The sequence below is a fragment of the Sminthopsis crassicaudata genome, chromosome 2, assembly GCF_048593235.1.
Source record: "Sminthopsis crassicaudata isolate SCR6 chromosome 2, ASM4859323v1, whole genome shotgun sequence".
In the NCBI taxonomy this organism is placed as follows: domain Eukaryota; kingdom Metazoa; phylum Chordata; class Mammalia; order Dasyuromorphia; family Dasyuridae; genus Sminthopsis; species Sminthopsis crassicaudata.
The window spans coordinates 59,656,598-59,681,463 of record NC_133618.1 but is presented as its reverse complement, the minus strand read 5'-3'; the positions used below and the strand labels follow the sequence as shown (position 1 = coordinate 59,681,463).

The 24,866-nt window shown below is 50.4% G+C and overlaps 1 protein-coding gene across 1 annotated transcript in view; it reads right to left on the bottom strand.

The window, feature by feature from the left end:
• Positions 1–5,700: 5,700 nt before the first annotated feature.
• Positions 5,701–24,866, bottom strand: part of ZDHHC1 (zDHHC palmitoyltransferase 1) — a 60,121-nt gene continuing 40,955 nt past the window's right edge. The window contains 9 exon segments of the mRNA XM_074284708.1: positions 5,701–6,305; positions 6,494–6,573; positions 6,576–6,646; positions 7,843–8,036; positions 13,727–14,148; positions 14,348–14,364; positions 14,476–14,530; positions 14,847–14,935; positions 15,913–15,998. Of these exon segments, the coding sequence (XP_074140809.1) occupies positions 6,117–6,305; positions 6,494–6,573; positions 6,576–6,646; positions 7,843–8,036; positions 13,727–14,148; positions 14,348–14,364; positions 14,476–14,530; positions 14,847–14,935; positions 15,913–15,998 (1,203 nt within the window). The 3' untranslated portion in view covers positions 5,701–6,116.

The window sequence follows — 24,866 nt, the reverse complement described above, 5'->3', positions numbered from 1 at the left end:
AGGATCAATATATAATCCTCTGTTTAGCTTTCAAAGCCCTCCATGACCTTTCCACCTTACCAGTATTCCAGTATCTTATGCTACCCCACTCTGTGGATCTACCATCCAGGGACTTGGCCGCCTTGCTACTCCCCTCACAAGCTACTCCACCTGCCAACTCCAGATGTTCTCCTAAACTGCCTGGAATGACTCCCCTCATTTCTGCTTCCTGGCTTTCTTCAAGACTTAGCCAAAGTTTTATTCCTTCCTTCTCTTCCTCAATCATAATGCCTTTCCTCTGAGAGTATCTCCAAATTTTACATATGAATAAATAATATGTGTATATGTAAGTATATTTTATACATTTGTATTGTAAATATTTTAAAATAAATATTTTATATAAATTATATTTTATATTCATATATGTATATATCTGCTGTGTACATATATGAATATATACATATACCTACATAAATGCATATATATAATATATATGTATACACCCCAATCTCAAAGCCTTCCAGTATGGGATGCTCTCTTTATTGGAGATCAGTACTCTCAGAGTTGTTGAAGAAAAAAAAAAAAGCACTCTTCATTTCTCTCCAAGATTTGAGTTGCTTCAAGTTGCTTTGGGCATTTCCAGCTTTAAAAGGGAAGAGGCCAAGCCCACTTCAGGTTGCTGAGACTCTGGGAAGAGGACCTGGAAGTGTCCATCATACCTCTCTCCCCAGCTTGCTACACTAGAGACTTGGAGAATTTTCCTTTGGGTGAGACCTGGGACTTTCCTGAGCTGAGCTAGCTGGTCCTGAATGGGAGAGGTCCTTCCCTCAGGATGGTCTGCTATATATCCTCCTTGGTTCCAATTTTACTCATTTCTGTTTTGCTATCAATTTGGATAAACGAGTTTCTTGGCTAAATGTGCTATGTGTTTATTATGGCCTGGAATTTAGTGGGAATGGAGTCACGTGTTGGCTGTAAAACACAGGATTCTGCTTCCTCTAATAATGTAACTGCAAGCAGAAGTTAAAAAGTGAACCTGAAAATCCAAATTCCAAGGGTCTTATATCTCACCTAGAGGTCCTACTCTTGTGCTACTCTTGGGGTTAAGTGACTTGCCCAGGGTCACACAGCTAGGAAGTATTAAGTGTCTGAGACCACATTTGAACTCAGGTCCTCCTGTATTCAAGGCTGGTGCTCTATCCACTGCGCCACCTAGTTGCTCCTATTGTGCTACTCTTTATGCCATCATTAGGGTTTTCTTGGCAAAGATGTTGTGATTTTCCATATCCTTTTCCAGCTCATTTACCAGATAAGGAAATTAAGGCAAACGGAGAACATATAGCTAGAAAGCTTCTGGGACCTGTTGATCTCAGGTCTTCCTAACTTCAGCCCAGCACTCTATCCGCTCCCAGCACCACCTCGCTGCCCAATCAAGGGAACAGACAGAGACAGTTCTAGCCCTGGACCCTTCTCAGAGCAGAGTGCTGGCCCCTGGCCAACGCCCTGCTTCCCCCCTTTCATTCATGAGAATGAAAATCTCCCTTAGAACTACATAATAACTCTCCTGTGCAACACGTGGGGCCTCCATGAGTATACACACACTCACACCCTCTCTGTCCATAGTTGTTTGCATGTTGTTGCCCCACTAAGTTTGGAGCTTCTTGAAGTCACAGGCTGTCTTTTGCCTTTTTCCCCGTCCCAGTCCTTAGCAAAGAGCCCTGACCACAGTAGGTGCTTAAAACTTGTTTTCTAGCTGACTCCTTTTTCAAGTGTAATGAGGTAAGGAACTTCTCTGGTCAAATATCATTGACTTAAAGTATCTTAACTACAATTCTGTGAACTCTTTCTGGGCCTGCTTTCTTGTCAATGAAATGTGAATTGGGGCTTGGATTTAAAGTTTTCCCTTCCTCTTTCTCTCCCACCCCCTTCCTCCCTTTTCCTTCTCTCCTCCTCCCTTCTTCTTTCCCTCCCTTCCTTCCTTCCCTCCCTCCCTCCCTCTCTTCCTTCCTTCCTTCCTTCCTTCCTTCCTTCCTTCCTTCCTCCCTTCTTCCTTCCTCCCTCCCTCCCTCCCTCCCTTCCTTCCCTTCCTTCCTTCCTTCCCTTCCTTCCTCCCTTCTTCCTTCCTCCCTCCCTCCCTCCCTCCCTTCCTTCCCTTCCTTCCTTCCTTCCTTCCTTCCCTCCCTCCCTCCCTTCCTTCCCTTCCTTCCTTCCTTCCCTTCCTTCCTTCCTTCCTTCCCTTCCCTTTCCTTCCTTCCTCCCTTCCTTCCTTCCTTCCTTCCTTCCTTCCTTCCTTCCTTCCTTCCTTCCTTCCTTCCTTCCTTCCTTCCTTCCTTCCTTCCTTCCTTCCTTCTTCCTTCCTTCCTTCTTCCTTCCTTCCTTCCTGCCTTCCTTCCTTCCTTTCTGCCTTCCTCCCTTCCCTTCTTCCTTCCTCCCTCCCTCCCTCCCTCCCTCCCTCCCTCCCTTCCTTCCTTCCTTCCTTCCTTCCTTCCTTCCTTCCTTCCTTCCTTCCTTCCTTCCTTCCTTCCTTCCTTCCTTCCTTCCTTCCCTTCTTCCTCCCTTCCTTCCCTTCTTCCTCCCTTCCTTCCTCCCTCCCTCCCTCCCTCCCTCCCTTCCTTCCTTCCTTCCTTCCTTCCTTCCTTCCTTCCTTCCTTTCTTCCTTCCTTCCTTCCTTCCTTCCTTCCTTCCTTCCTTCCTTTCTTCCTTCCTTCCTTCCTTCCTTCCTTCCTTCCTTCCTTCCTTCCTTCCTTCCTTCCTTCCTTCCTTCCTTTCTTCCTTCCTTCCTTCCTTCCTTCCTTTCTTCCTTCCTTCTTCCTTCCTCCCTCCCTCCCTTCCCTTCTTCCTTCCTCCCTTCCTCCCTCCCTCCCTCCCTTCCTTCCTTCCTTCCTTCCTTCCTTCCTGCCTGCCTTCCTGCCTTCCTGCCTTCCTGCCTTCCCGCCTTCCTCCCTTCCCTCCCTCCCTCCCTCCCTCCCTCCCTTCCTCCCTCCCTTCCTTCCTTCCTTCCTTCCTTCCTTCCTTCCTTCCTTCCTTCCTTCCTTCCTTCCTTCCTTCCTTCCTTCCTCCCTCCCTCCCTCCCTCCCTTCCTCCCTCCCTTCCTCCCTTCCTCCCTCCCTTCCTTCCTTCCTTCCTTCCTTCCTCCCTTCCTCCCTTCCTCCCTTCCTGCCTTCCTTCCTTTCCTTTTTCCTTCCTTCCCTCCCTCCCTCCCTTCTTCCCTTTTTTTCCTCCTTGTAGAGGGCCACAGATAGTGGGGGAGTTCTAGGTGAGATATAAGACCCTTCAGCCCAGAGGGAACCTGCTGACAATGTCTGATTTGACTCCCCGTCTCCCTCTAGTGCTCTCACTGAGAAGTCAGGGAAGGCTTGACCACCTGGGTTCTATTTGAAGCAAGGGATACTTACAGTAAGAGGAACTTACATATCAATAGCAGGAAAATAGCACTTGTGTGCTGTGTCGATGTAATGCTACTACAGTTAGTACATGCTCATGTGCTGTGGTGATGTAAGCATACTAAGGTATTTAAGGGCTGAGAGGACTTGAAATAAACGGACTCCATCTCTGACCAGCCTCACAGGTCTCCTGCCTTCTTCACTCCCCAACTAAGACCAAGGACTCCAGCTGGCCCGAGATCCTCCAGAGAGCTAGCCTGTAGAGCTGGGGTACTCAAGGTGGGGGCTCTAGAAAGCACTCTACACTTCCTTCCCTTCCTTCCTCCCTCCTTTTCTCCCTTTCTTTCTTCCCTGATGTTTGATTTATTTAAGATACATGAGCCATTTCTAATTTTTAAAAAGATGGGGCCCAATGTCCTGGATTGGGAGTCAGGAACCCGACTAGCTTTGCTTCTAATCAGCTGGATGACCTCAAATGGTTTTCCTCCTGGATCTCGGTTTCCTTCTGTACAAAGTGGAGATGGAGTTATTGATTTCTGAGATCAATGCCAGCGGGCAGTTATGTCTCTGAGGCAAGCCCCATATAGCTTTGATCAAGACTACCCCTGCCCTGTTCCTCAGAACAGCCGGGAGGCCCCACCCCCAGGACAGCACTGTGGAAGTATGGAAAGGGGATTTTTTAGAATCCAGCTCCTCTCAGTCTGGGGCTCCCTTTGCCCAGGCTCTACTTTCCTACTCCCTTCCTGTTTGCTTGTAGGCTTTAAGTGATGGGGTGGGGCAAGAACAGAGAAGGGAGAACATGTGCCTGAGCAAGGGCTAAAGGATAGAGTGATGGAAAAATGAGTTCAGATTTGGCCTTGGACATTTACTGGCTCTGTAACTCTGTAACCCATCCGGCCTCAGTTTCCTTATCTGTTTAAATGGGATAATAGTAGCACTTAACTTTCCAAGGTTTTTAAAAGAAAATGAGACATTGAAAGAGTGCTTTTTAATCCTTAAAGCGCTTTTATAAACACTAGCTATAAGGCTTGGCTTGAGGAAAGAATTCAATATGTGATTCATAAAGAAATGTGTACTGACAAAAATTAATGCACATGTATAGCCAGAAATAAAGAAAACAAAAAAGGAAAAAATAAATCATCCTACTGAAAAAAAAATCTATCTTTTAAAAAACATTTCCTGGTTTTATTTATTACTTAAATGGGTGTTTTTCTTTTTGTTTTCTTTTGTTTTGAATTTTGTTCATCTCTTCATTTCAAAATTACTACCTTGGTGGTGTGGGAGTGTTAATTTCTTGATTTTCTAGTTGCATGGTATAATATTTCTCTTTTATCATGAAAGTGATTTAAAATTTTAATTTTCTTTAAAGAATGCTTTTACTGTATCTAAAATATTGTGATGATGTCTTATTGTTGTCATTATCTTTAATGAAATGATTGGTTCTATCTTTGACTTTTTTTTTTTGACCATCCCTCAAATTCTTTAGGATTAGTCTCCAATTAATTTTAATCATTTCTTCCATGAAAATGTTATGTTTATTTCAACCTTGTTCCTAAGAGAAATGTTTGATATTTCTACTTTCTACTTTAATGCCTTTGTTTTTTTTTAATTAATGCCCAAGTATATGATTTTTAAAAAAATAAATGACATATGCAGCTAGAAAAAAAATTCAATGTGAATTAGGATGAAGCTTTCCACCAGGACTTGTGGTTTGTTTTTATTCTAACACAGTAAGTCTCAAATTTAATAGATCATCACCTGCCATGTGCAAAGTCCTGTTTGTGGAAAGAGCCTTAAGGTCATTAGGTCCAGTCCAGGACTGCTGATTTGTTTAGTCCAGTTTGGCCTGACTTCAGTCACTGGGGCACTGTGGATGAGACAGGGTTGGCCATTTATAAGGAAATCCCCAAGGTGAGGGTGTTTTAGTGTAATCCCTCCCTAGGATGCCTCCAGCCTCCATGGTCCTAGGAGCTGGAGGGCCCTGCCGGCCAGAGCAGGAGAGCAGCAGCCATCTTCCAGTGTGACCCTGAGGGCTGAGGGCTGTAGGGAAGCTACCCCATTTCCAGTGGCTCCCTGGACCTTCAGCTGTCAAACTGACAGGATGAGCTAGAATTGGGAGATGTTTGAGGGGGATCCGATTTGAGGGCTCATGAAAGGCTTTCTCAGAAGACAAAGGGAAGGATTGTCAACCCATTCACTCCTGGTTTCTAAAGATGGGGGCTCCCACTTGGGCAAGGATACACTGGCAAGCCAGAACAGACCCTGTGAAAGTGAAATGACTGGGACTCCCACTCAAGACAAGTTATCCCCCTTACTCCCTCAAGGCTCCAAGCCAGGGTGAGTACAAAAGGCTTTCTTTATTGGGTTCTGAGTACAGAGCAGGTATCGATCCAGGGTCAGCTGTTTAAATATGGGGTAAGCAGATGGGGGGGAGGCCGGACAGGCCAGTCATTTCCCTTTGGGTTGGGAATCTTGCTACAGGGCCTGGGCCCCATGCTTTGCCCAGAAGGTTAGTGAGGAGGGGGCAATGGGACCAGCCTGGGTTAGGGCCCTGGCAGGCCTATGGGGCCCCCACATCTGGGCAGGAAATTGAAGGCACGGGGCACAAAGTCAGGGCAGCCTGGGGTGTGCTGGGGGTGGGGCCTGGCCACCAAGGCGGGAGACAGGTGGTCAGTGCTCTTCCTCCCCACCTTTCCTTTGCCCTTTGGGCCTGGACCTGGCCCCTCAGGCAGGGGGGAGGCAGCCTCCAGGACCTCACTTTTTCACCTTAGAATCATAGGTTCCTGCATGCTTGTAGGCGCTGACATAGCCACTGTCATCGAGGATGTCCTGCCGGCCCGCGATGCCTTTTCCTTTGCCGCTCTCATCGAAGCGCTCCTTGTGGGAGCCTGTGTACTTGCTGGTGTCCGTCAGCCGCTCCACGGCCCCTCCGGTTTTGGCTTTCTACCCAGAGTCAAACACGAGGTGCTCAGTGCGGGTGACGGGAAGGGAGAGCACCCCCAAGCTCCGGACAAACCCTCCTATCCCCCCCAGGGATCCCCAGTTCTCAGAGGGGAGCAGGCCTGACTGCCTGCCCAGAGGCCTCTCGGGCCCACAGAGAAGGCAGCCTTCCCGACAGGCAGGACACTCACAGTGACGCCCACATTGGCCGGCTCCTTGCCCGCCACCAGCTTGCAGATGGCATCGAACGCCTCCTCCTTGGGTTTTCCTTAAATCTCTTTGCGGCCAGCTCCTCCAGGGCCTTCTTAAACTCCTCATAATTGATGACTCGGGCAGTCTTCCCCCTAAAGGTGACACAGGGCATAGTGAGTCCCTCCCTTCCTCACCCTCTTCCACCTACTAGACAGCCTTCTCCTGAAGCCCTCCCAAGCCCAGGGCATTCTAAAAACATGACAGAATGGGAGGATCAAGAGCACCCTGAGAAGATCTTAGTTCAACCTGCACCTGACTGTCCCCCAAAGTAGCTGTCTAGCCTCGGCCTAAGGACCCAGGGCAACCCCCACTGCCCTCAGATGGCGCTCCCTTCCTTCCCATGCAACAAAGCGGGATCTCGCCTCTATTCCCCTTCAGAGGGGGCCAAGCAGGATTCGAGTCCCTCTTACATGGGAGGCCCTGCCGCCAGCTTCTCCAAAAACACCCCGCCTCCTCATGAGCTCGCGGGGCCGGTGGTCTCCCCATTACACAGGGGACCTCCCCTCGTATCCCCAGGGCCAGGCAGAGAACCTGGCCCTCCATGAGCACTTCCACGTGGCTAACAGCTGAATTGCCCTTCAAAACACTTCATTCTGCCACAATCCCCCATAAAGATTCTCCCGGCTGGGTCAGAACAGCCGCGTTCCCTTCCAACAGTGACTGTCCTTCGTGGTCTTGTCTGATCTGCTCTAATTGAGTCACTCTTCAGTTCTGCCCCAACTTCATGAGGTTTCCTTGGCAGGTACTGACAGGTTGGTCATGTCCTTCCCCAGGTCATTTTACAGAGGGGGAAACTGAGGCAAGCAGGTGAAGCGACCTGCCCAGAGTCACGTAGTGGAAGTGTCGCAGGCGTTTGAACTCAGAAAGATTGAGTCAGCCTGACTCCGGCGGCTCTCTCAGCCCATGTGCCCCCCCCTAATGTCAGTGTTCTTCCTAAACACGGATTCTTCTAACAGGGTTTAACCACCGCAGTTCTCAGCAAGATCTCTGCTGTGCCCCCCCCCCCTTCTGGAGCACTCTGCAGCTCGGTGGAGCTTTGGGGACCACCCAACACACTGAGTTTGATTCATTCAGAAATTGTGGTCCACTAAAACCCCCAGATCTTTTTCCCCACAGGAATTGTGGAATCACTCCCCATCTTGTTCTTGTGGGCTAGGGAGGAAAAAAGAAGGAATTTCACTCCTACCTCCCGGGCCTGAAATAACCGCAGGCCCCCCTTCTCTCCCCTTCCTCTCCCTTCCCCCTCTTCCTCCCTCTCCCTTCCCTCCCGCCATGCCCTCAGGCTCACTTGACTTTAGAGAATACGATGTCTACATCCGTGCCAGTGACATTCTTGCCATCGGCAACCTTGCAGTCCTTACAGAGTTTGGCCCAGTTCTTGCCGTTCATCTCCTGCCCAGTGGCCTTGGTGTCTCCATGGATGGCAAACTTTCGGAAGCTCTCCTCCAGGCCTTCCACGTCTGGGTGCTCTGCCATGCTGACCTGCGGAGCACCACACACACACACACCCACACACACACACACACACACACACACACACACACACACACACACACACAGAGTTCACTCTGGCGCCCTTCCAGCTGGGCCGAGCTAAGGTGCCGACCCAGGGACACCGAGCCCACCTCTCCCCCTCCCGTGACTGCCCCCAGCTGCAGCCCCATGGGCTGGGAAGGAGGCGGCACTCATGGGATGGCCAGCGGCCACACCCACTGGCCGGGCATCCCTGGGTGGGCAGTCCATTTCTCCCCTGCCCTCATCTGGACTAGATACCGCTGAGGAGCTTCCAGCGCTGAACTTGTGATCCTATTAATGCCAGGCCTGGGAGGGACTAGCCCATGGAATGCCAGGCCCGGGATGGGCTTAGAACATGGAATGCCAGGCCCAGGATGGGCTTAGAACATGGAATGCCAGAGCTGGGAGGGGACATTAGAACAGAGAATACCAGGCTGGGAGGAGCCTTAGATATCATCTGGTTCTGGAGCTACCCATTGTAGTCTGTGGCGAGGCTGAGGCTTTAAGCAGAGGAACTGTCCACTTTGGCAAATCCCTTGTTGCCCGTGCCAGTTCCTTCCAGCTCCTCTCCCTTATCTCCTCAGGGAATATGGACCATCTTCCTAGCAAGCTACAGGAAGCCAGGGTCCACTGTCTGTGTATCAAGGGAGATGCACTAACTGTGCCGGGCTCCCTATTGTTCTGAAAAAGGCTCCTCATGATCTGACCATGACCAACTCTCCCAACATTGTTTCTCCTCAACCTTCTGACCAATCTGGACTCCTGGAGCTGTGCTCCCTGCCTGGAACTCTATCCTCTCCTGAACTCTGACTCTAACTCAGGGGTCTTAACTTATGGTTTTCGCACTCATTTTTTATGGTGTCTTACATCTTTTGTTTCATGCCTTTAAAAGTCATATTCTGAGAAGGGGGCGGGCCCTCATCAGCCATCTTGACTGCTGCCTTGCCCCTGGACTCAGATGACCCTGGAGGAGAGAGGAAGGCTGATGACTTTGCACAGTTCTGCCTCACTTAAATCTAATTCGCAGAAAGTCAGGTCATCTCCCTCATGATGTCATCGATCCTTCTTCCAGAAGAAAAGAACAACAATAACAATCTGAGAAGGGAGCTGCAGCCTTCGGCTAAAGAGGTCCCTGGCAGAAAAAAGGTTAAGAACCCTAGCTCTCCCACAAGTCCTTGTTTTTCCCCATCCTGTCCCCCCAGTGAGAAGAGAAGTAGAAGGGAAAACCACCAAATACTTGATAATTAATTTTTTTTCAATTATTTTCAACTTAAAAAAAAGCACACTTGTTCTAAATTTTTATCTTCATTTGAGGCTTACTTAGATAGGGCCTTCTAATTGTTAGGGCTTCATTCTATTCGAATTCCTGTACAATTCTTTATGGATGTGTGTTGTCTTCTTTCCCAGGAGAGTAAACTCCTTAAAGACAGGAGTTAATTAATGTCTGAGTCCTGGGCAAAGCTTTGTGTACAGAATAAGCATTTAACACATTTTGTGAAGTGGATTGAATTAAATTTGATTTCTAGAACATTTAGAATCCTCCAGTCTGAGTTGAAATTTTGAGTCTGCTGTTTATGACCTGACTGACTCGGAGTAAATTTTTGAGGGTCTCGGTTTACTTATCTCTAAAATGGAAGGGTCTGGCTGGGTCATCTCTAAGGTCCTTTCCAGGGTTGTCCCTGCCCCCCTCGAGTGCCATCCTCTGACCTGTCCCCTGCAACATCTGATTAGGAGGGGCCATGGGTGTCACTGCCCTGGTCTGCTACTAGTGTAAGGACCCCGTGGTGCAGCCTTACCCTTTAGCCAGGCTGCAGCAGTGCCACACTTAGGGCCTGGGCACTGTCAGTGGGCATGGGGGAGGGGAGGAGGCATGGGGACTGTAGCTGATGAGAGAAGCGGAAGACCCTTCCCTCTGGGTATGACAAGTGCTGCCCCCTACTGGGGCTCCAGCTGGGTGGCTACCCCTAGTTTGGGTGGAACACCCTTGTTACTATTAAACAAAAACACAAGGGGTGGGCGGGGAGGCGGGGATTGGCCCTAGGCTGGCCACAGTTTGTACTACTAGGAGACAGTTGCCAAGGGAGGGTGGTGCTGCTTGGAGACAGTTGCTAAGGGAGGGATGGTGTCTGGGCAGCTTTGAGAAAAGTTCTCGATGCTGCTGGGCTGGGCTGGGCTGGGCTGGGCTGAGCTAGGCCGGGCTGGGCTGGGCTGGGCTGGGCCGGGCCGGGCCGGGCGAGCGACAGAGCTGGATTGGGTGAGGGGCTGAGATGGGCTGGTCCGAGTGAATGGGGGGCCCAGGCTAAGAACCCAAGGAATGAGGCTGCTGCTGGAGTCCCAGGCACAAGCCAATATCCCGCCCCCCCCCCAATAAATCAAGTCAATAACCAGAATGTCGGGTCTTGTGGGCTGTGGGATGGGAGGTTGGAGTGAGACAGGGCGGCTGAGGGAGGAGGGGGACCGACACGGAGCAGCAAGCCTGAGGGCGTGGGGATGTCTGACCCACCCTGCAGTCCACGTCCTCGTGGTCTGAGACTGCAGTGGGCCGCACCCTTTTAGGCTGGAAGGAAGGTGCCTATCCGAGGGAGGCAGTTCTGAGACCCTGCAAAACCAGCCACCTGGTCCCTGCCCAAGGGGGACCGCAGACTAGGGGACCATGAACAAAGGAAGGACTGGAATCCTTGCTCCCCTTAACTAGGTTAATGGGTACTTCGGCCACTTGTCATCCCTCCGGCTTCTAGGGGCCTTCCCCTCCTTCTCCTAAGGACCCCCCCCCCCCCGCATCTCCACTCTGGCCAGTGAACAGACCCCAGGGGTGGGCAGAGGGGAGTTAGCAAGGAAGGATTGGAGAGACCCTCCCCTCAGTATGGGACTGAGCACTAACATCAAAGGCCCTGGTTCTCTGGGGACACAGAGAAAGGGACAGGGTGGGGCTGGTCACTCCCAGCTGGCCATCTCCACTGCTCGATGGCCGTGCAGACAGCTGGAGTCATTAATCAGCTGGAGGACAGGCCTTTCCCTGCCCCCTTCCCAACCCAGATTGGGGAATGGGGAGGGGGGGAAGATCTTGGGAAGGGCAGCCTAGCCTGGTGCGCGTCCCCTGCAAGGGCGGGCATTGTTCGCAGGGCGGCCGGAGTTTCCATCTTTGCAGAGACCTCGAAGCTGCGGACTAGCCCCCGGCTGCCCACTCCATCACCGAAGCCGGGCAATGAATGGCCTTTGCCAGCGCCGGAGCAGCCTGTCACTATTTGGGCACGGTCCTACTTCCTGCCCCGCGCCCGATCCCGCACCTCTGCCTCGGCCCAGGGCAGTAGCAGGACCGAGGACCCCCCATAGTGCCACTCCCGTCCGATCGGAGGCAGGGCGTCTGCCAGGGAAGCCCCTCAATCCCTGCCCCCCCCCCCAGGTCCCTCCGGTCCCTGCCTTGGGCCGGACTAGGATGCGGCTGTGGAGTCGGGGGGCCGCCCCCGTCAGTCCCCGGGGCTCCCACCTCACCTCTGGGGCTGTCCCTGCTGCGCGCGGATCGGGCTGAGCGGAGGGCGCCAGCACAGACGGACGGACGGACGGACGCGCGGACCGGGCGGCGGCTCCCTGCTCCGCTCCCTGCCGGCAGCTCGGCGGGAATGCGCTCGGGCGGCGCTGGCTTATTATCCCTTGTTTCTCTGGGTCTCCATAGAGACATCCTGTCCCACCCCCGGGGCGGGGGGGGGGGGGAGAGGGGGGATGTTCTTTTGCTGAGAGTGACCAAGGTCACAGGGAAGTCCCACCCCTCTCAGGGCTCCGCCCCCGGGACAAGTGTTCCTCGCCCGGACCCCAGGCCCTGGCTCCCCCCCCTTTTTCTGCAGCCCCGCTCCTGCGCGCGCCAGAACCCCCCCGGTCCTCACCACTGCACCCCAACTTCACAGCCCCAGTCGAGCAGGAAGGAGCAGGGTGGGGGCACGGCGAGGATGCGGCGGCCTCCTCTTCCTCCGCTCCTCCTCGGCCAGCCCCACCCAGCATCCCCAAGCCCGAAGCCCCTTCCCCCGAATCCCCCCGCCCCACCCCAGCTGCGTCCGGAAGCTCCGGAACAAATGAACCGACTCGGGAGGCTTCGAGATTGGGAAGCAGGAGCGGGTGAGGACCCCGCAGGACGTTGGCGAGCTCCCTGTCGCCCCTCCCTCTACATCCCTTTTGCACTCCCCGTCAGATCTCCCAGACTCCCCGACCCTGGTACCCCTAAAAGCCTGGGTGTTTGTGTGCGCACGTGTCCCCACGGGCTCCCCTGGGGAGCCTCGGACGCCAAGCTTCCCCTTCTGGGGCAGTCGGGACTCGGCAGTGGCCAGGGAGCTGCCCGGGTGCTCACTCCCCTCCCGCCGATCTCCCCACTTCTAGCAGTCGGCTTACTGATCTTGGGGTTCCGGCGAATTACCCGTCAGACCCTACACTTTGTGGAAGCGCATTCCACTGCCTTTCTGCTCCCCATCATCCCCGATCCCGGGATCCCGGGGGGGGGGGGGCTCGGGCAGCCCCAGGCTATCAGCGGCTTCCCATCCCCAGCATCTCCCCAGCCCTGAGGCCCCCCCCCATCATCCTCCCACCCCTCCTGTAACCCGCCTTCAGTAAACTCGGGAAAGCCCAGGAAAGGTTAGCCCTGTGGCCGGTTTGAGAAAGAAAGCCATAACAAGCATTAGCAAAGGCATAAAAAATTTATATTGACATGATAATCCACAGGAGGAAGGATGCTGCTGCTCATGATTAAAGGGGGGAATACAGCCCCAGGAAAGGGGGAGAAAGGAGGGTTGAAGTCCCAAATGCTCACCCATTCCACCCCATCCCGGGGGCTTTCCCCTAAAGTGAATTCTGTGCTGTTGTAAGGTGCTGGGCTGACTTGGCCTTTCTGAGCAGCGGCTCCTGGGATCTCCCTCCCTTGTGGGGGCCTCGAAAGCCAGCTCCCCAGCAGCCCTGCAGTCTTTTCCCAAAGGTGGAAACAGTTTTAGGCCCTGGGGCTCAGCTCTCCTTGGGGAGGAGGTTGCATAGATTGGAGGGGGGGTGGGGGTGGGAGGGATAGGTAGCTACATGGCTTCCAGGGAGCTTTGGCTGGAGCTCAGGGAACCAGGGTCCTATCAGCCCACCCCCACAAGGGGCCACTCAGTCCTTTGGGGGAGGGCACACTGCCTGGCTTAGTGGGGGAAGTTACCCACTTGGTGGGATTAGCCTTAAGACCTGGCTCCCCCCTGCATTGGGGAGAGCAAGCTTGGCTTGCTCGCCTCCCCCCCCCCATTTAGAGGGGAGAGCAGGGGGGTCTACCAGCCCCACAGCCTTCACTAGCATGGTTCAGTGCAGGCTTTGCCTCAGGGTATCCCTTTGGGGGAGCCACTCACTTTACCATTTGTCTCAGTCCTAGGGTGGGACGGCCAAGTCCAGGGCGGGTGCTGTGGTGGCCCCAAGCCCCAGTCCTCTGAGGGCCCACTTTGCAGGCAGGGTCACACTCCTGCAGCCACTGAGCCTCTGCCCTGCCCTCCATCCTGCCCCTCACTCCACTGCATTCTCTTCAGGCCTGGTTCCAGCCAGGCAGGCCCAAGCCGGCCTCCAAGGGGAGAAGGCAAAGTCGGGGATGAGGCCTGGCCTAGCGCCCCCCTCTGGCAGATGCAGCAGCAGCAGGGCTCCTAGGCCATGCTCACCTCCGGCCGGTGCTCCAGCCTGGCACCACTGCACTGCTGTCCTCTGGAGGGGCCGGGGGGCTCCCCACTGCTTTGGCTCACAAACACCGTGGTCACCTTGGCCACGATTTCCAGCTCCTGTTCATAATCCCGGACCTCAGGGCAGCTCTTGGCCAGGCTAGGAGCTTGGGGGAGGTGATGGCGGGAAAGGCCCAGGCCGCTATAAGGGGGTGGCTGGCCAGCTTCGGCCGGGGTGCTGCTGCCCAAGCGAGTCTGGGCCACGGGGATCTCCTCCATGGACTCGGCCGACTCGGAGTGGTAGTCAGCTGGAGGGCCTGCTGCCTGGACGGAACTGGCTGGGCCCAGGAAGGCCGGCACGGGGAGGTGAAGGCTGGAATTGGAGGAGTGGGATGAGGAGCTCACAGCGCCAGCCTCAGGGAGCTCTGCAGGAAGAGAGGGGGAGGGTACCCCAGTTCAGGACTGGAGTGTGTGGGGAGGGCAGGAAGACCTGCCTTAGTGGTTATAACATTTCCCTTTCCCGCTTTGAAATTAGGCTGAAATGACCAGGGGGGTGGGGATAGGCAGGAGAAAGGGGGGCAGCAGAGTGGTTGGGGAGAGGCAACAGGAACTGTGACCCTATACTCAAAGAAAGGCTCAGGCTGAGGAAAATGGCCATCTTTGGGCCCCTCCGCCTGGGACAGAGATATCTTACCAGGGTGGGGGGCAGGCAGCCCGGGCCGGGGTGGAGGGCAGCTCTGAGATTTTGTCACTGGTCACCAGGGCTGGCACCTTGTACACTTTCCTTTTCTTCTTCTTTTTCCTCTTCTGTCAAGACAAGAGAAGAAGGCCCCTGGTGCCTCTTCCCATCTCCCCCCACTCCTCTTGCCCTCCCCCATCAGGCTGGCCAGAGTGAGGGATGAGATGGGAGAACCTTGTGGCTTGGGGGTCACAGGTTCAAGCAGTGAAGGCTGGGCAGGAAGTCCAGGGTCCCAGGGCTCTGAGGGCCCTCCCAGGAAGAGAGGGCAGGACTCAAAGAGAGCATAAGGGCCAGGGTGGCCAGCAGCCTTGGGGGGGGGGGGGGGCGGAAACCTGCCTATGGGAGCAAAGCCAGCTGGAGTCCCAGACACTACCCAGTGCCTACCTGGGGCTGGATCTTGGGGGGCAGCACTGGGGGTGTCCGGCTTGGAAGGCAGCGCAGCCTCTGCACTGGTGACGAAGAGCGAGGAATGGCTTTGAGCAGAAGGAAGGGGACGAATGTCAATGCTGGCCCCTAGGCCTTCTTCCCCTACCCTTCCCCAATCTCTGGCCTGAAGTCAGCTAAGAGGGCCAACCAATGGTGGGGGGTGCCCTCCGGAGCACTGGCACTGATGTCCTGGCTCTCCCTTTGTTATATCTCATAAACTCTCCAACCCTCTGTAAAATGGGATTAGTAAGCCTGGCACTACCCAGCTCCCAGGGGCTCTTGGAAGGAAGAAGCTCTGTCAATTTTAGAGTACCTCACAAATGGGAGTCATTATTACTGCTGTTCCTAACAGTCCTTCTTCCTGAGAGAGTCTAGACTCTGGAGGACTCTTCCCGCTCCCTGCTGCCTCTGGGCAAGCCACAGAGAAAACCTGCCCACAGTGCAGAGCTGTGCCCAGCGGAGGTGACCGCTCCATGCCTGATGGAGCCTCAGGGCTGGGTTCTTCATTCCCGTCAGCCTTGATTCACCTTGGTTCAAGAAAGCATCCCAGCTCCGAGACCTGCTTTGACCTGCTCCACTCAGACACTGTCTCAAGCCCCGCTCTGCTGTCTCCTGAATCCCTCTGCCCTGTAAGCTAACCCCTCCATCCCTGGCTTCCCTAGCCAGTCCCAGGCTCCAGCCTCTCCCTGGAGCTGAGCAGAGGCTTTAAAGGAACTGAGGCAGACCAGGTGGGTTGCCCAGGAGATGCCATCCTCCCAGGGATAGCCCCCTGGCCCTGGGCCCGATGGGGGCCATTGAGCTGCCTCCTCCCTCCTCCCCTCCCCTTGGCACCCTAGCTGCTCCTTCAGGAGGTGCTCCGCTAATCTCCTGAGCCACCTCAAGCCTGCTCTGGTTGGCACACCAGAGGCTAGCCCCTCCCAGGCCTCAGGGTCCAGTAGCCCCACCTCTCCCCTCCCCCTTTCCTTTGCCCTGTCCCCCTAAGGGCTCCCAAGGCACGTCAGGGCCTGGACCCCCCAGTACTTACTCGGTCTTGGAAGCTGCCACTGCCAAACCCTCTGGCTGGAGCTCTGAATTGGTGTAACTGAAGCTTCGAACATAGAACTCCACCTCCTAGGGAGGAAGACTAGGGAGACTTAGGAGAAAAAAAACTGAGAAGCCAAGAGGGGGAAAAGGGGGCCCAAGGCCAGGGTCCTACCCGTAAAAAGGCCAGGCCTCCTGGGGTCTGAGGCTGAGCTCTGTTGGTTGGGGTGAAAGAAATCTAGTTTTTTGAAGAAAACCCCCCAATAATTCATTAAACAAATACTGTATCTCCACACCATCTGCTAAGCAAGCTTCTGGGGATAATAAAGCAAAATGAAAAAGCAATGGTTGTTCTTGAGGAACTTTTTCTGGGAAAAACTGAGAATAGCAAAATATAATTGTGACTGTGGTTTGTGTGAGGCTTCAGGAAGGGATGGGGGGGTAACCTCTAAACTGACTCTGAACAGGGAGGGAGGAGGGAGTACTGGGCAAGGGGAACAAGGAAGGCAAAAGCATGGAGGTAGGATATGGAATTCAACTTTTGGGGGGTCAACTGGTAGGCCAATCTAACACATACAAAGTGTGTGTGTGTGGGGGGGTCTTAAATGCTAAGCTGAGGAATTTCTATTTGAACCAGAAAAGCAGTATATGATTGAGTACCAAAGCATGTGGCCTAGTCACCTGTACTTCAGGCTACAGGGAACCAGGGGTCAGAGTGGCTGGAAGGGTCTTGGGAGGAAAAGGAATTGAGCTGACTCTTGAAGGAGGGATGGGAATTCAATGAAAAAGAGAAGAATGGAGAATATGGCATTGCAGACGAGGGAATAATATGAAGGAATTTTGGGAGTTGTAGAAATAAGATTGATTTAGAGCATCAGCCCTGAAGTCACAAGGACCTGAGTTCAAATGTGATGTCAGACACTTAACACTTCCTGGTTGTGTGACCCTGGACAAGTCACTTAACTCCAATCACTTAACTCCAATTGCTTCATCAAAAAAAGAAATAGGAAGGAAAAAAGGAAGGCAGGAAAGAAGGCAGGCAAGAAGGAAGGAAGGAAGGAAGGAAGGAAGGAAGGAAGGAAGGAAGGAAGGAAGGAAGGAAGGAAGGAAGGAAGGAAGGAAGGAAGGAAGGAAGGAAGGAAGGAAGGAAGGAAGGAAGGAAGGAAGGAAGGAAGGAAGGAAGGAAGAGAGAGAAGGAAGGAAGAGAATTGATTTTTTAATGTTAGGAGACAGAAATTTTGACATTTTGGGTTGGCACCATTTCTGCCCCCTTAACAATCGTAGAGAGCTGCCTAGGACAGACATGGAGAGTGACTCACGCAGCCAGGATTTTAATCTGCATCTCCCCGGTTTTGAGATCAGCTTTTTATTTACTCCTACCTACATCCACTGCCTAAGGCTTAACTTCTTAATAGTATTTTATTTTTCCAAATATATATAAAGATAGTTTGCAATATTTATTTTTGTAAAACTTTATAGTCTAAAATTTTCCCCTTCCCTCCTCAAGAAAGCAAATAATCTGATATAGCTTAAATGCGTGCAATCCTTTTAAACATATTTCCATATTTATCATGAGCAAGAAAAAAACAGACCAAAAGGGGAAAAAAAACATGAGAAAGAAGAAAACAAACAAAAAGGTAAAAATACTATGCTCTGATCCATCTTCAGTATCCATAATTCTGCCTCTTGGATGCAGATGGCATTTTCAATTGGAATTGTTAAGGCCCAACTTTTTAAACTGTGCTTTGTGACCCCATATGGGGTCTCATAACTGAAAGTGGCAGTTACAAAATTATGATTATCAGTAAATGTTTTATTTCTATACCTATTTATTTATATATCCCGGATCACATAAAATTTCTTGGGAGAAAAGGGTCTTAAGTAGAAAAAGTTTAAGCAGCCCTACTTTAAGGTTTGCAAAGCGCTCTGTATTCATTCTCTTTTCACTGAGTTAATTGCCCAGGAGGTAAGTCAGAGGAGTTAGAAGTAATGGCTTGGTCATCAAGGGAAGTACATCAGTTAGGCCATCAGGAGACTGATTAGTGGCCATCTACCTGAGATTGCAGAATGTTCCGTGCCTGACACCAAGCCCAGGTAGGTGGGCCAGTCCACTCGGTTTGGAAAGTCTTTGGAGATGAGAAGTTACTTGGGAAGGCTTCTGCTCAAAAAAAGTTCATAAATAGTAACATTTATAATATTTTCTCAGTCTCTTCCCTCATTCCCCAGCCTGACCCTACAGTCAAATTGGAGGCTCCTCTGTCCCCAACACAGGGGTCTCTTCCTCCTCCTTTGGACCTAGATCTTTTAATGCCAGCTCCACAGGTCCCCTGACTTTCTAGCACTTTTGTTTTTGAAGCCCCTAGGGCTTCAATCTATCTATATATGGCTTTGATCCATGGAAATCCTACACAAGGACAGGGAAGGTAACTTGTCTACCACTTGTGATCCCAGAGAGCCAAATCCCTTACATGGGGCTCCAGCTGATTGGGCTCATGGGGCTGTAGAGTGAGGGTTCACTGGATTCAGGATGGACCTAGACTCTTTCATATGCACATCAATGGTCTTGTCTCAGTGTATCATGGTTAATTTCTATGTTCTTATAAACAAAAGTACAGGAAGGGTACTTGTGTGGCCCAGACACTGTGGAGACAAAGTAGAACCGAGAGAGTAATAGATTCTAGATTGGTTCTAATTGATACCAAAAGTTGGTACCAGTCTTGGGGTGGCCTATGGCTTCCCTTCTCCCTGGGCCCTTCTTGGCCCTGCTATGCACTGGGTGGTTCCCAAGGAATGCCTCCATCCCCCACCTGGCCTTCCTCAGGTCAGGGGGCAGCTGAGGCACCCCAACTGTCCACAGTTCCTTGTCAAGGAGACAGGCTGGTATAGCAACCCAGAGAAGCTCAGTGTCTGTTGACTTGCTGTGCTGACAGTACTTACCCCAGGATTTCCATGGAGACCAAGGGCATCCTGACTAATGCTGACACAACAGAATGAATTCCGTCTCTAAAACAAGTCAGTGTTTAGGGGCAACATGGACACAAGAACTCCAAAACTATGCTCCTGTCTCCACAGAGGGCCCCTCCTGTGTTCCTGCCTTCCCCTAGAGGCTCAGCCAGGTAGAAAGGGAGGGGCCTCCTATCAGTCAGAGAGTCTACTGAAGGTGAAAGGGACCTTAGAACACAGAAAGAATGCTAGAACAGAAATGTTCCAACAGGTCACTTTTTTCATCACCTCTCAGGAGGAGGCTAGTCTGTTTTATCAAAGAGTCTTCTGGAACCATGAATTGGTTCACTGAATTGATCACTTCCTATGGCTTTCAAAGATGATTATCTTTGCAACACATGTTATTGCATAAAATGGAAAACATAAAATATTAAGAACTGGAAGAGACCTTAGAACACAGAACCACAAGACGTTGGGGCCGGAAAGAATCTTTTTTTGCTTAGTCATTTTTTCACTTGTGTCTGACTTTCGGTGACCCCACTTGAGGCTTTCTTGGGAGAGATACTGGAAGATTTGCCATTTTCTTCTCCGGCTCATTTGACAGATGAAGAAACTGGGGCAGACAGTTAAGTGGCTTGTCCAGGGTCACCCAGCTAGTAAATATCAGTAGCTGGACTTGCACTCTGTTGTTATTGACTCCAGGCCCAGGGCTCTGTCCATCCACTGTGTCATCCAACTGCCCACAGAAGAGACCTTAGGGCTATGGAAAGCTTAAAGAAAGAACAGAGTGCTGGATCTGAAAGGAGTCCTACAGAATTTGAGAACCAGAAGAGACATTAAAAACTTAAGTCTGTCTAGAACCAGAAAAGACCTTAGCCCCTTGACTTTACAGAAAAGGAAACAGAGGAGCTGCGGTCACACATTGAATGAGTGGCAGAGGCAGAGCCAGACCCCAGGTCTTCTGACCCCCCATTCATCATTCTGCTACAGCCCTTCTCCTGGGCCTAGTTCTCTGCTGGAGAAAAGGTGGTCCCATGAGGTCTCCTTTCTGTAAACAATGGCCAAAGCTTCATCCAGCCCTGACTGCCATGGGGGATGGCCTGACATCTTAGAACAAGTTTAGAACCATCCAAAATTGACTCTTATATTCATTCACTTTTTCCAGTTTTATTTTTCCTCTCTGAAATCCCAGTAAACTATAGGAGATCTTCCTCCAGAACCTGGTGTGCCAGAGGGATTGCTAGAGTAAAAGTCTGAATGTGGTGACATCTCAGGCATCACAGTGCTGTGGAAAGAACCCTGGATGTGGAATTCAAAGACCTTTTCAAATTGAATTTCAAAACTTTATGACTATGGGCAGGTCATCTTACCTCTTAGGCCTTTAACCTTTAACCTTTGTCAAAGGAGAGGATTGGAATATTAGGCCTATGCTCCAAAGGGAAGAGTTCAATTTATACAAAATTATTTAGAGTAACACTTTTATTATTGTAAAAATTTTAAAAAAAATAGAAGGAGCAGCTGGGCAGCACAGGGGAGAGAATACTTTTCCTGGAGTCAGGAAGTCCTGAGTTCAAATCCAGCCTCAGACACTTATTGGCTGTGTGACTTAAGCCACTTAACCCCAACTACCTAACAAATTCAAAAAAAAAAATTTAATTAGAAAAAAAGGCACTGCCCATCATGGCTGAACAAACTATGGTACCTGAATATAATGATACTGCAACACATATAAAATGAAAATAACAAATTTAGACAACTTGGAGAGGAGGTATGTATGGACTGCTTTGGAGCCAAGGAAGTAGAAACAAGAAAACTGCTTGCCCAATGACCACAATACTTAAAGAAAAACAACTATGAAAGACGTCCCATCTAAACGGTTGGGACAGTTTGAGATTTCACAAGCCAAATGGGCCAGCTGGCCTCCTCCTGACAGACAGGCATAGGGGCTCAGGCCCGAATGATGTGGCTAGGGCTCTGTTGTGTGTCTGTGTGCTGGGGAGGGCATAAAGGAGAAGAGAGCATGTTTTAAAAATCATAAAAAGGCCTAATAATTTTGTTTCTAAATGAGAGGTATAACCAAATAATTTCTAAGGTCCTCAAACTTCATTCAGCCCAGCATTAAGCTCAGCTGAAGCTAGACCAGAACCCCCAGGACAACTTCAGGTACTTTGGGACCCAACTTGACCACACAAATAAATTTCCAGAAGGCTGGAAGTCATGCTCCTTTGTCAAGTGACATCCAAACAATGAAGCCTAAGCTACAGCTTTACACTTTGATCTCTGGGGTCAAGTATCCTCCCCTATAGAATCAAAATTCTAGAACCCTATGACTGTATACAACAAACCTGACTAACATCAGTCAATATGTTATTTCTTATGTGCAGGCAAGTACTAGAGATTCAGGAAGGGAGACAGTCCTTCCCCTCAAGGAGCTCATAACTGAACAAGGCAGACGACCTGCAGATGATCATGTACAATCTGTGTGTAAGATAAATCGGGGGGGGGGGGGGAGGAGGAGAGTCAGTAGAAGGAAGGCTATAGAGTCAAAAAGGATTGGAAAAGGCTTCCTGCAAAAGGTGGAATTTTAGTTGGAACTTGAAGGGAATCAGGGATGTAGAAATGAGGAGAAACAAGATTTCAGGCATGGGGGATAGCCAGAGAAAATGCCTGGAGATGGAAGATGGGGCTTGTTCAAGGGACAGCCAAGAGGCCAGTGTCACTGAACTTCACAATATGTTGGAGTGGGCATTAGAAGTTATAAGGTTGAAGAAAGCTGGAGGGGGGGGGAGAGCATGTTATAAAAGTCTTGGGATGACATGAGAATTCTATATTTGATCTTGGAGGCAATAGGGAGCCACTGGAGTTGATTCAGTAAAGGAGATGTGCTTTAGGAAAATTATTTTGAATGTTGGACTGGACTGGGGGAAGACAAAGCAGGCCGCCCCAACAGCAGACTACCGCAATAGTCCGGGATGAAGTAATGAGGGTCTGTGGCAGAGGAGGGAAGGGAGCATACGTGTGAGAGGTGCTGAAGGTAAAACTGACAGAGCCTGGTAGCAGCTTAGATTCTGGAGGTGAGAGTGGAAGGTGAAGGAATCTGGTGGGGATAGGACTTTGTCCCCAGGACCCATCTTTCTCTTTCAATAGGACACTTCCTTGGTGCCATTTCCTTAAATCTAAGGGGGTTCCAACAAATTCTCCATAAATAACTAAAATTCTTCCTTGAGCTCTGGAAGCAGCCTTCACTGACCAGCTCAAATCTGCCCATCTGCAAAACATGCCCCCAAGCCAGCAGGATAAGGAACAGCCTTTTCCCAGGCCTCCATTTCCTTAACTGTAAAAAAAATTGCTTTGCTTGGGTGATCTGTTTCTGTTTCATATGAGGCTGAGGAAAAACCCCAAACATGGCACCTCGTCTTCTCCCTCAGGTCTCTGCAGCCAGAACCAGTGAGGCTACAAAGGAGCAAAGGCCCAGAGGCTGAGGGAGGCCAGCCCTATAGGCCTGAGAGCCCTAATCAGGGGTCAGAGGACAGAGCACTGGACTTGGATTCAGGGAGACCTGAGTTCAAATCCAACCTTAGACATTTACTAGCTGCGTGACCCTGAACCAGACGCCTTCACTTCCCAGCGCCACACTCCCTCCCAGGTGGCAGTGAGGACTAAGGGAGATATTATTTGTAGAGCACTTTTCAAACCTTAAAGCCTACTGGAAATGCTCTTAGTGTTGGCTACATATACTGGCCTCAAGAGACGCTAACTGCCCAGGGTCAGAGCTAGAATCAGAGCCAGGCCTTGGCAGGCCCATGGTTCTTTTCCAGGGGCCCTGCTCTGTGGCCTGAGGGCTCCTTCCCCACTCTGAAGAGCCAAAGCCTCCAGAGGCAGTCTGTCCCACCATCTAGCCTCAGCCTTTTGGCCAAGGTCTGCCTTGGCTCCTGGTTCTGTGTCCAGCACCAGAATGTTCTCTCTTGCATGTCATCCCTTCAAGCTCTTCTCCAACTTCTCCAGGCTAAACATTCCAACTTCCCTCAGCTGTTCCTCCTACAGGGATCTTCCTGGTCATTTCCAAACCATGCATTCTGGCCCCACCATCCCCACCCCTCATCCTTATCTCCCTTCTACCAGAACTTTGGATCCTACTCCTAGAGCCATCCTGGCTCTGGAATATGAGTTTTTGCCTTGTGTTAACCTGTCACCAGGTCATCACATCGCTTCCCAATTTAATCTTTCTGGCTTCCCTTTAAATACATTCTCTTCCCCATTAAAAGGTAAATTCTACAGGTCGTGTGAGCAACAACATGAAGGACTAGACATTTTCTCTGATTCCTATAACCTCTCAAACCTCCCTAAAACAGAAATTATGCATCAAAGATAAAGCTACTTGCCTCTGTAGTCTAGGACAACCAGAATCCAAAAGAAGGTTTAAAAAAATTCCTAGGGGCAGCTAGGTAGTGAGTGAATAGAACACCAGAGCATCAGCCCTTAAGTCAGGAGAACCTAAGTTCAAATCCTGTCTCAGACAATTAATACATCCTAGATGTATGACCTTGGGCAAGTCACTTATCCCCAATTGCCTCAGAAAAAACAAACAAACCAAAAAACAAAAAAAATCTCCTAAACCCCCTACGCTCACTGACCCTCCATACCCCTCTCCAACTCCCCTGGTGAACATTAGCAAACCTAAAGACGTGATGTTGCCTTACAAAACCCACTGCACCTTCCCTTTCCAGAATTGTGGCTCCAGGCTGCAAAAACTGGCTGCAAAAGACAGCTAGCACTGCTGCAACCCTTCTGGAGCAAAACCCCACCTCCGTAGCAACGGTGCTGCCTAGTTGGGACCTGCCAGAGCCAGGGCAGACAACCCCACAGAAGCAGTGCTGCAAAGCGCCGACCTGGGCCAAAGAATAAAAAACTGAGGGAGGGGGACAAGAGACAATGGGAATGGGGTGGAGTGGAAGACTTTGCACAATTCTACTAAGCCTGAGAAAAAGAATATAGCATCCAGTTAGGGCCAGTTCTGATCACCCAAAAGTCACCTGAGGCAGAGATCAGACTAGTCAACCATGAGTTGTCCTGTGTGGAAAAAAGTTGAGAGATCTGAGATCCAGGCTCCAAAGAAACCACAATCAGAGGCGAAGAAGTTATGAAGTGGGCAGGAGATGAAAGTAAGGGAGGGCAAATAGATTGAAACTACCAAAGATTTCAGGAAGAAGAAAACTCAAAAACCATGAAAATAAGCAGATAAAAACAAAAAGGAAAATAGCAACAACAGAAAAAATATGGCCTCTAGACTTAGTAAACAAGTTCAGGCATATATGAATAAATAATGCAAAACAAAGGAAAGTTAGCCAATACTTGATGAGACAGAGGAACTCGTGGAATTTGAGAATTTGAAACCACAACAAACTGTTCCTGAGTGCCTCAACAGAGAAATGAGAATTATAAAAGCAGAATTGAAGTTCTCAACACCAAAAATGTGTGTAGAATAAAAAATAAATAAATAAATAAATAAATAAACTTGAATCTGCAATGGCAAGCCTCACCAAAAAAACAAAAGAGAGCAATTGATTGGGAATGCAAATACCCAGGAGTGAAAAGGCAATCTAGAAGAACAGAAATAAAAACAACACTAAAAGAAAATATGCTCACTTATACAAACAAAGCACATGATGTATAGAGACAACCTAAAGATTATAGGTCTCCCAGAAGAATAAAAAATCAACACTACAATGAGAATACAATAAAAAGAGAACTTCTCTGAACTTCAGAACAAAGAAAATGAAATATCAATCAAATGAATTCACAGATTGTCTCTAGGGAAAAAAGAAACACAAATCCAAGACTACAAATTCCAAGACAAATAGTGGCTAAATTTAAGAAATTCAGAAATAAGTTCTGCAAGTGATCTGAAGACCTTCAAATACAAAGGAAAGGAAATTCAAATAACATAAGGCTATTCTCTAACCATTAGGAAAAGGAAAGGGGAATAGAATGATTATGTTCCAAAGGGCAGTCAGT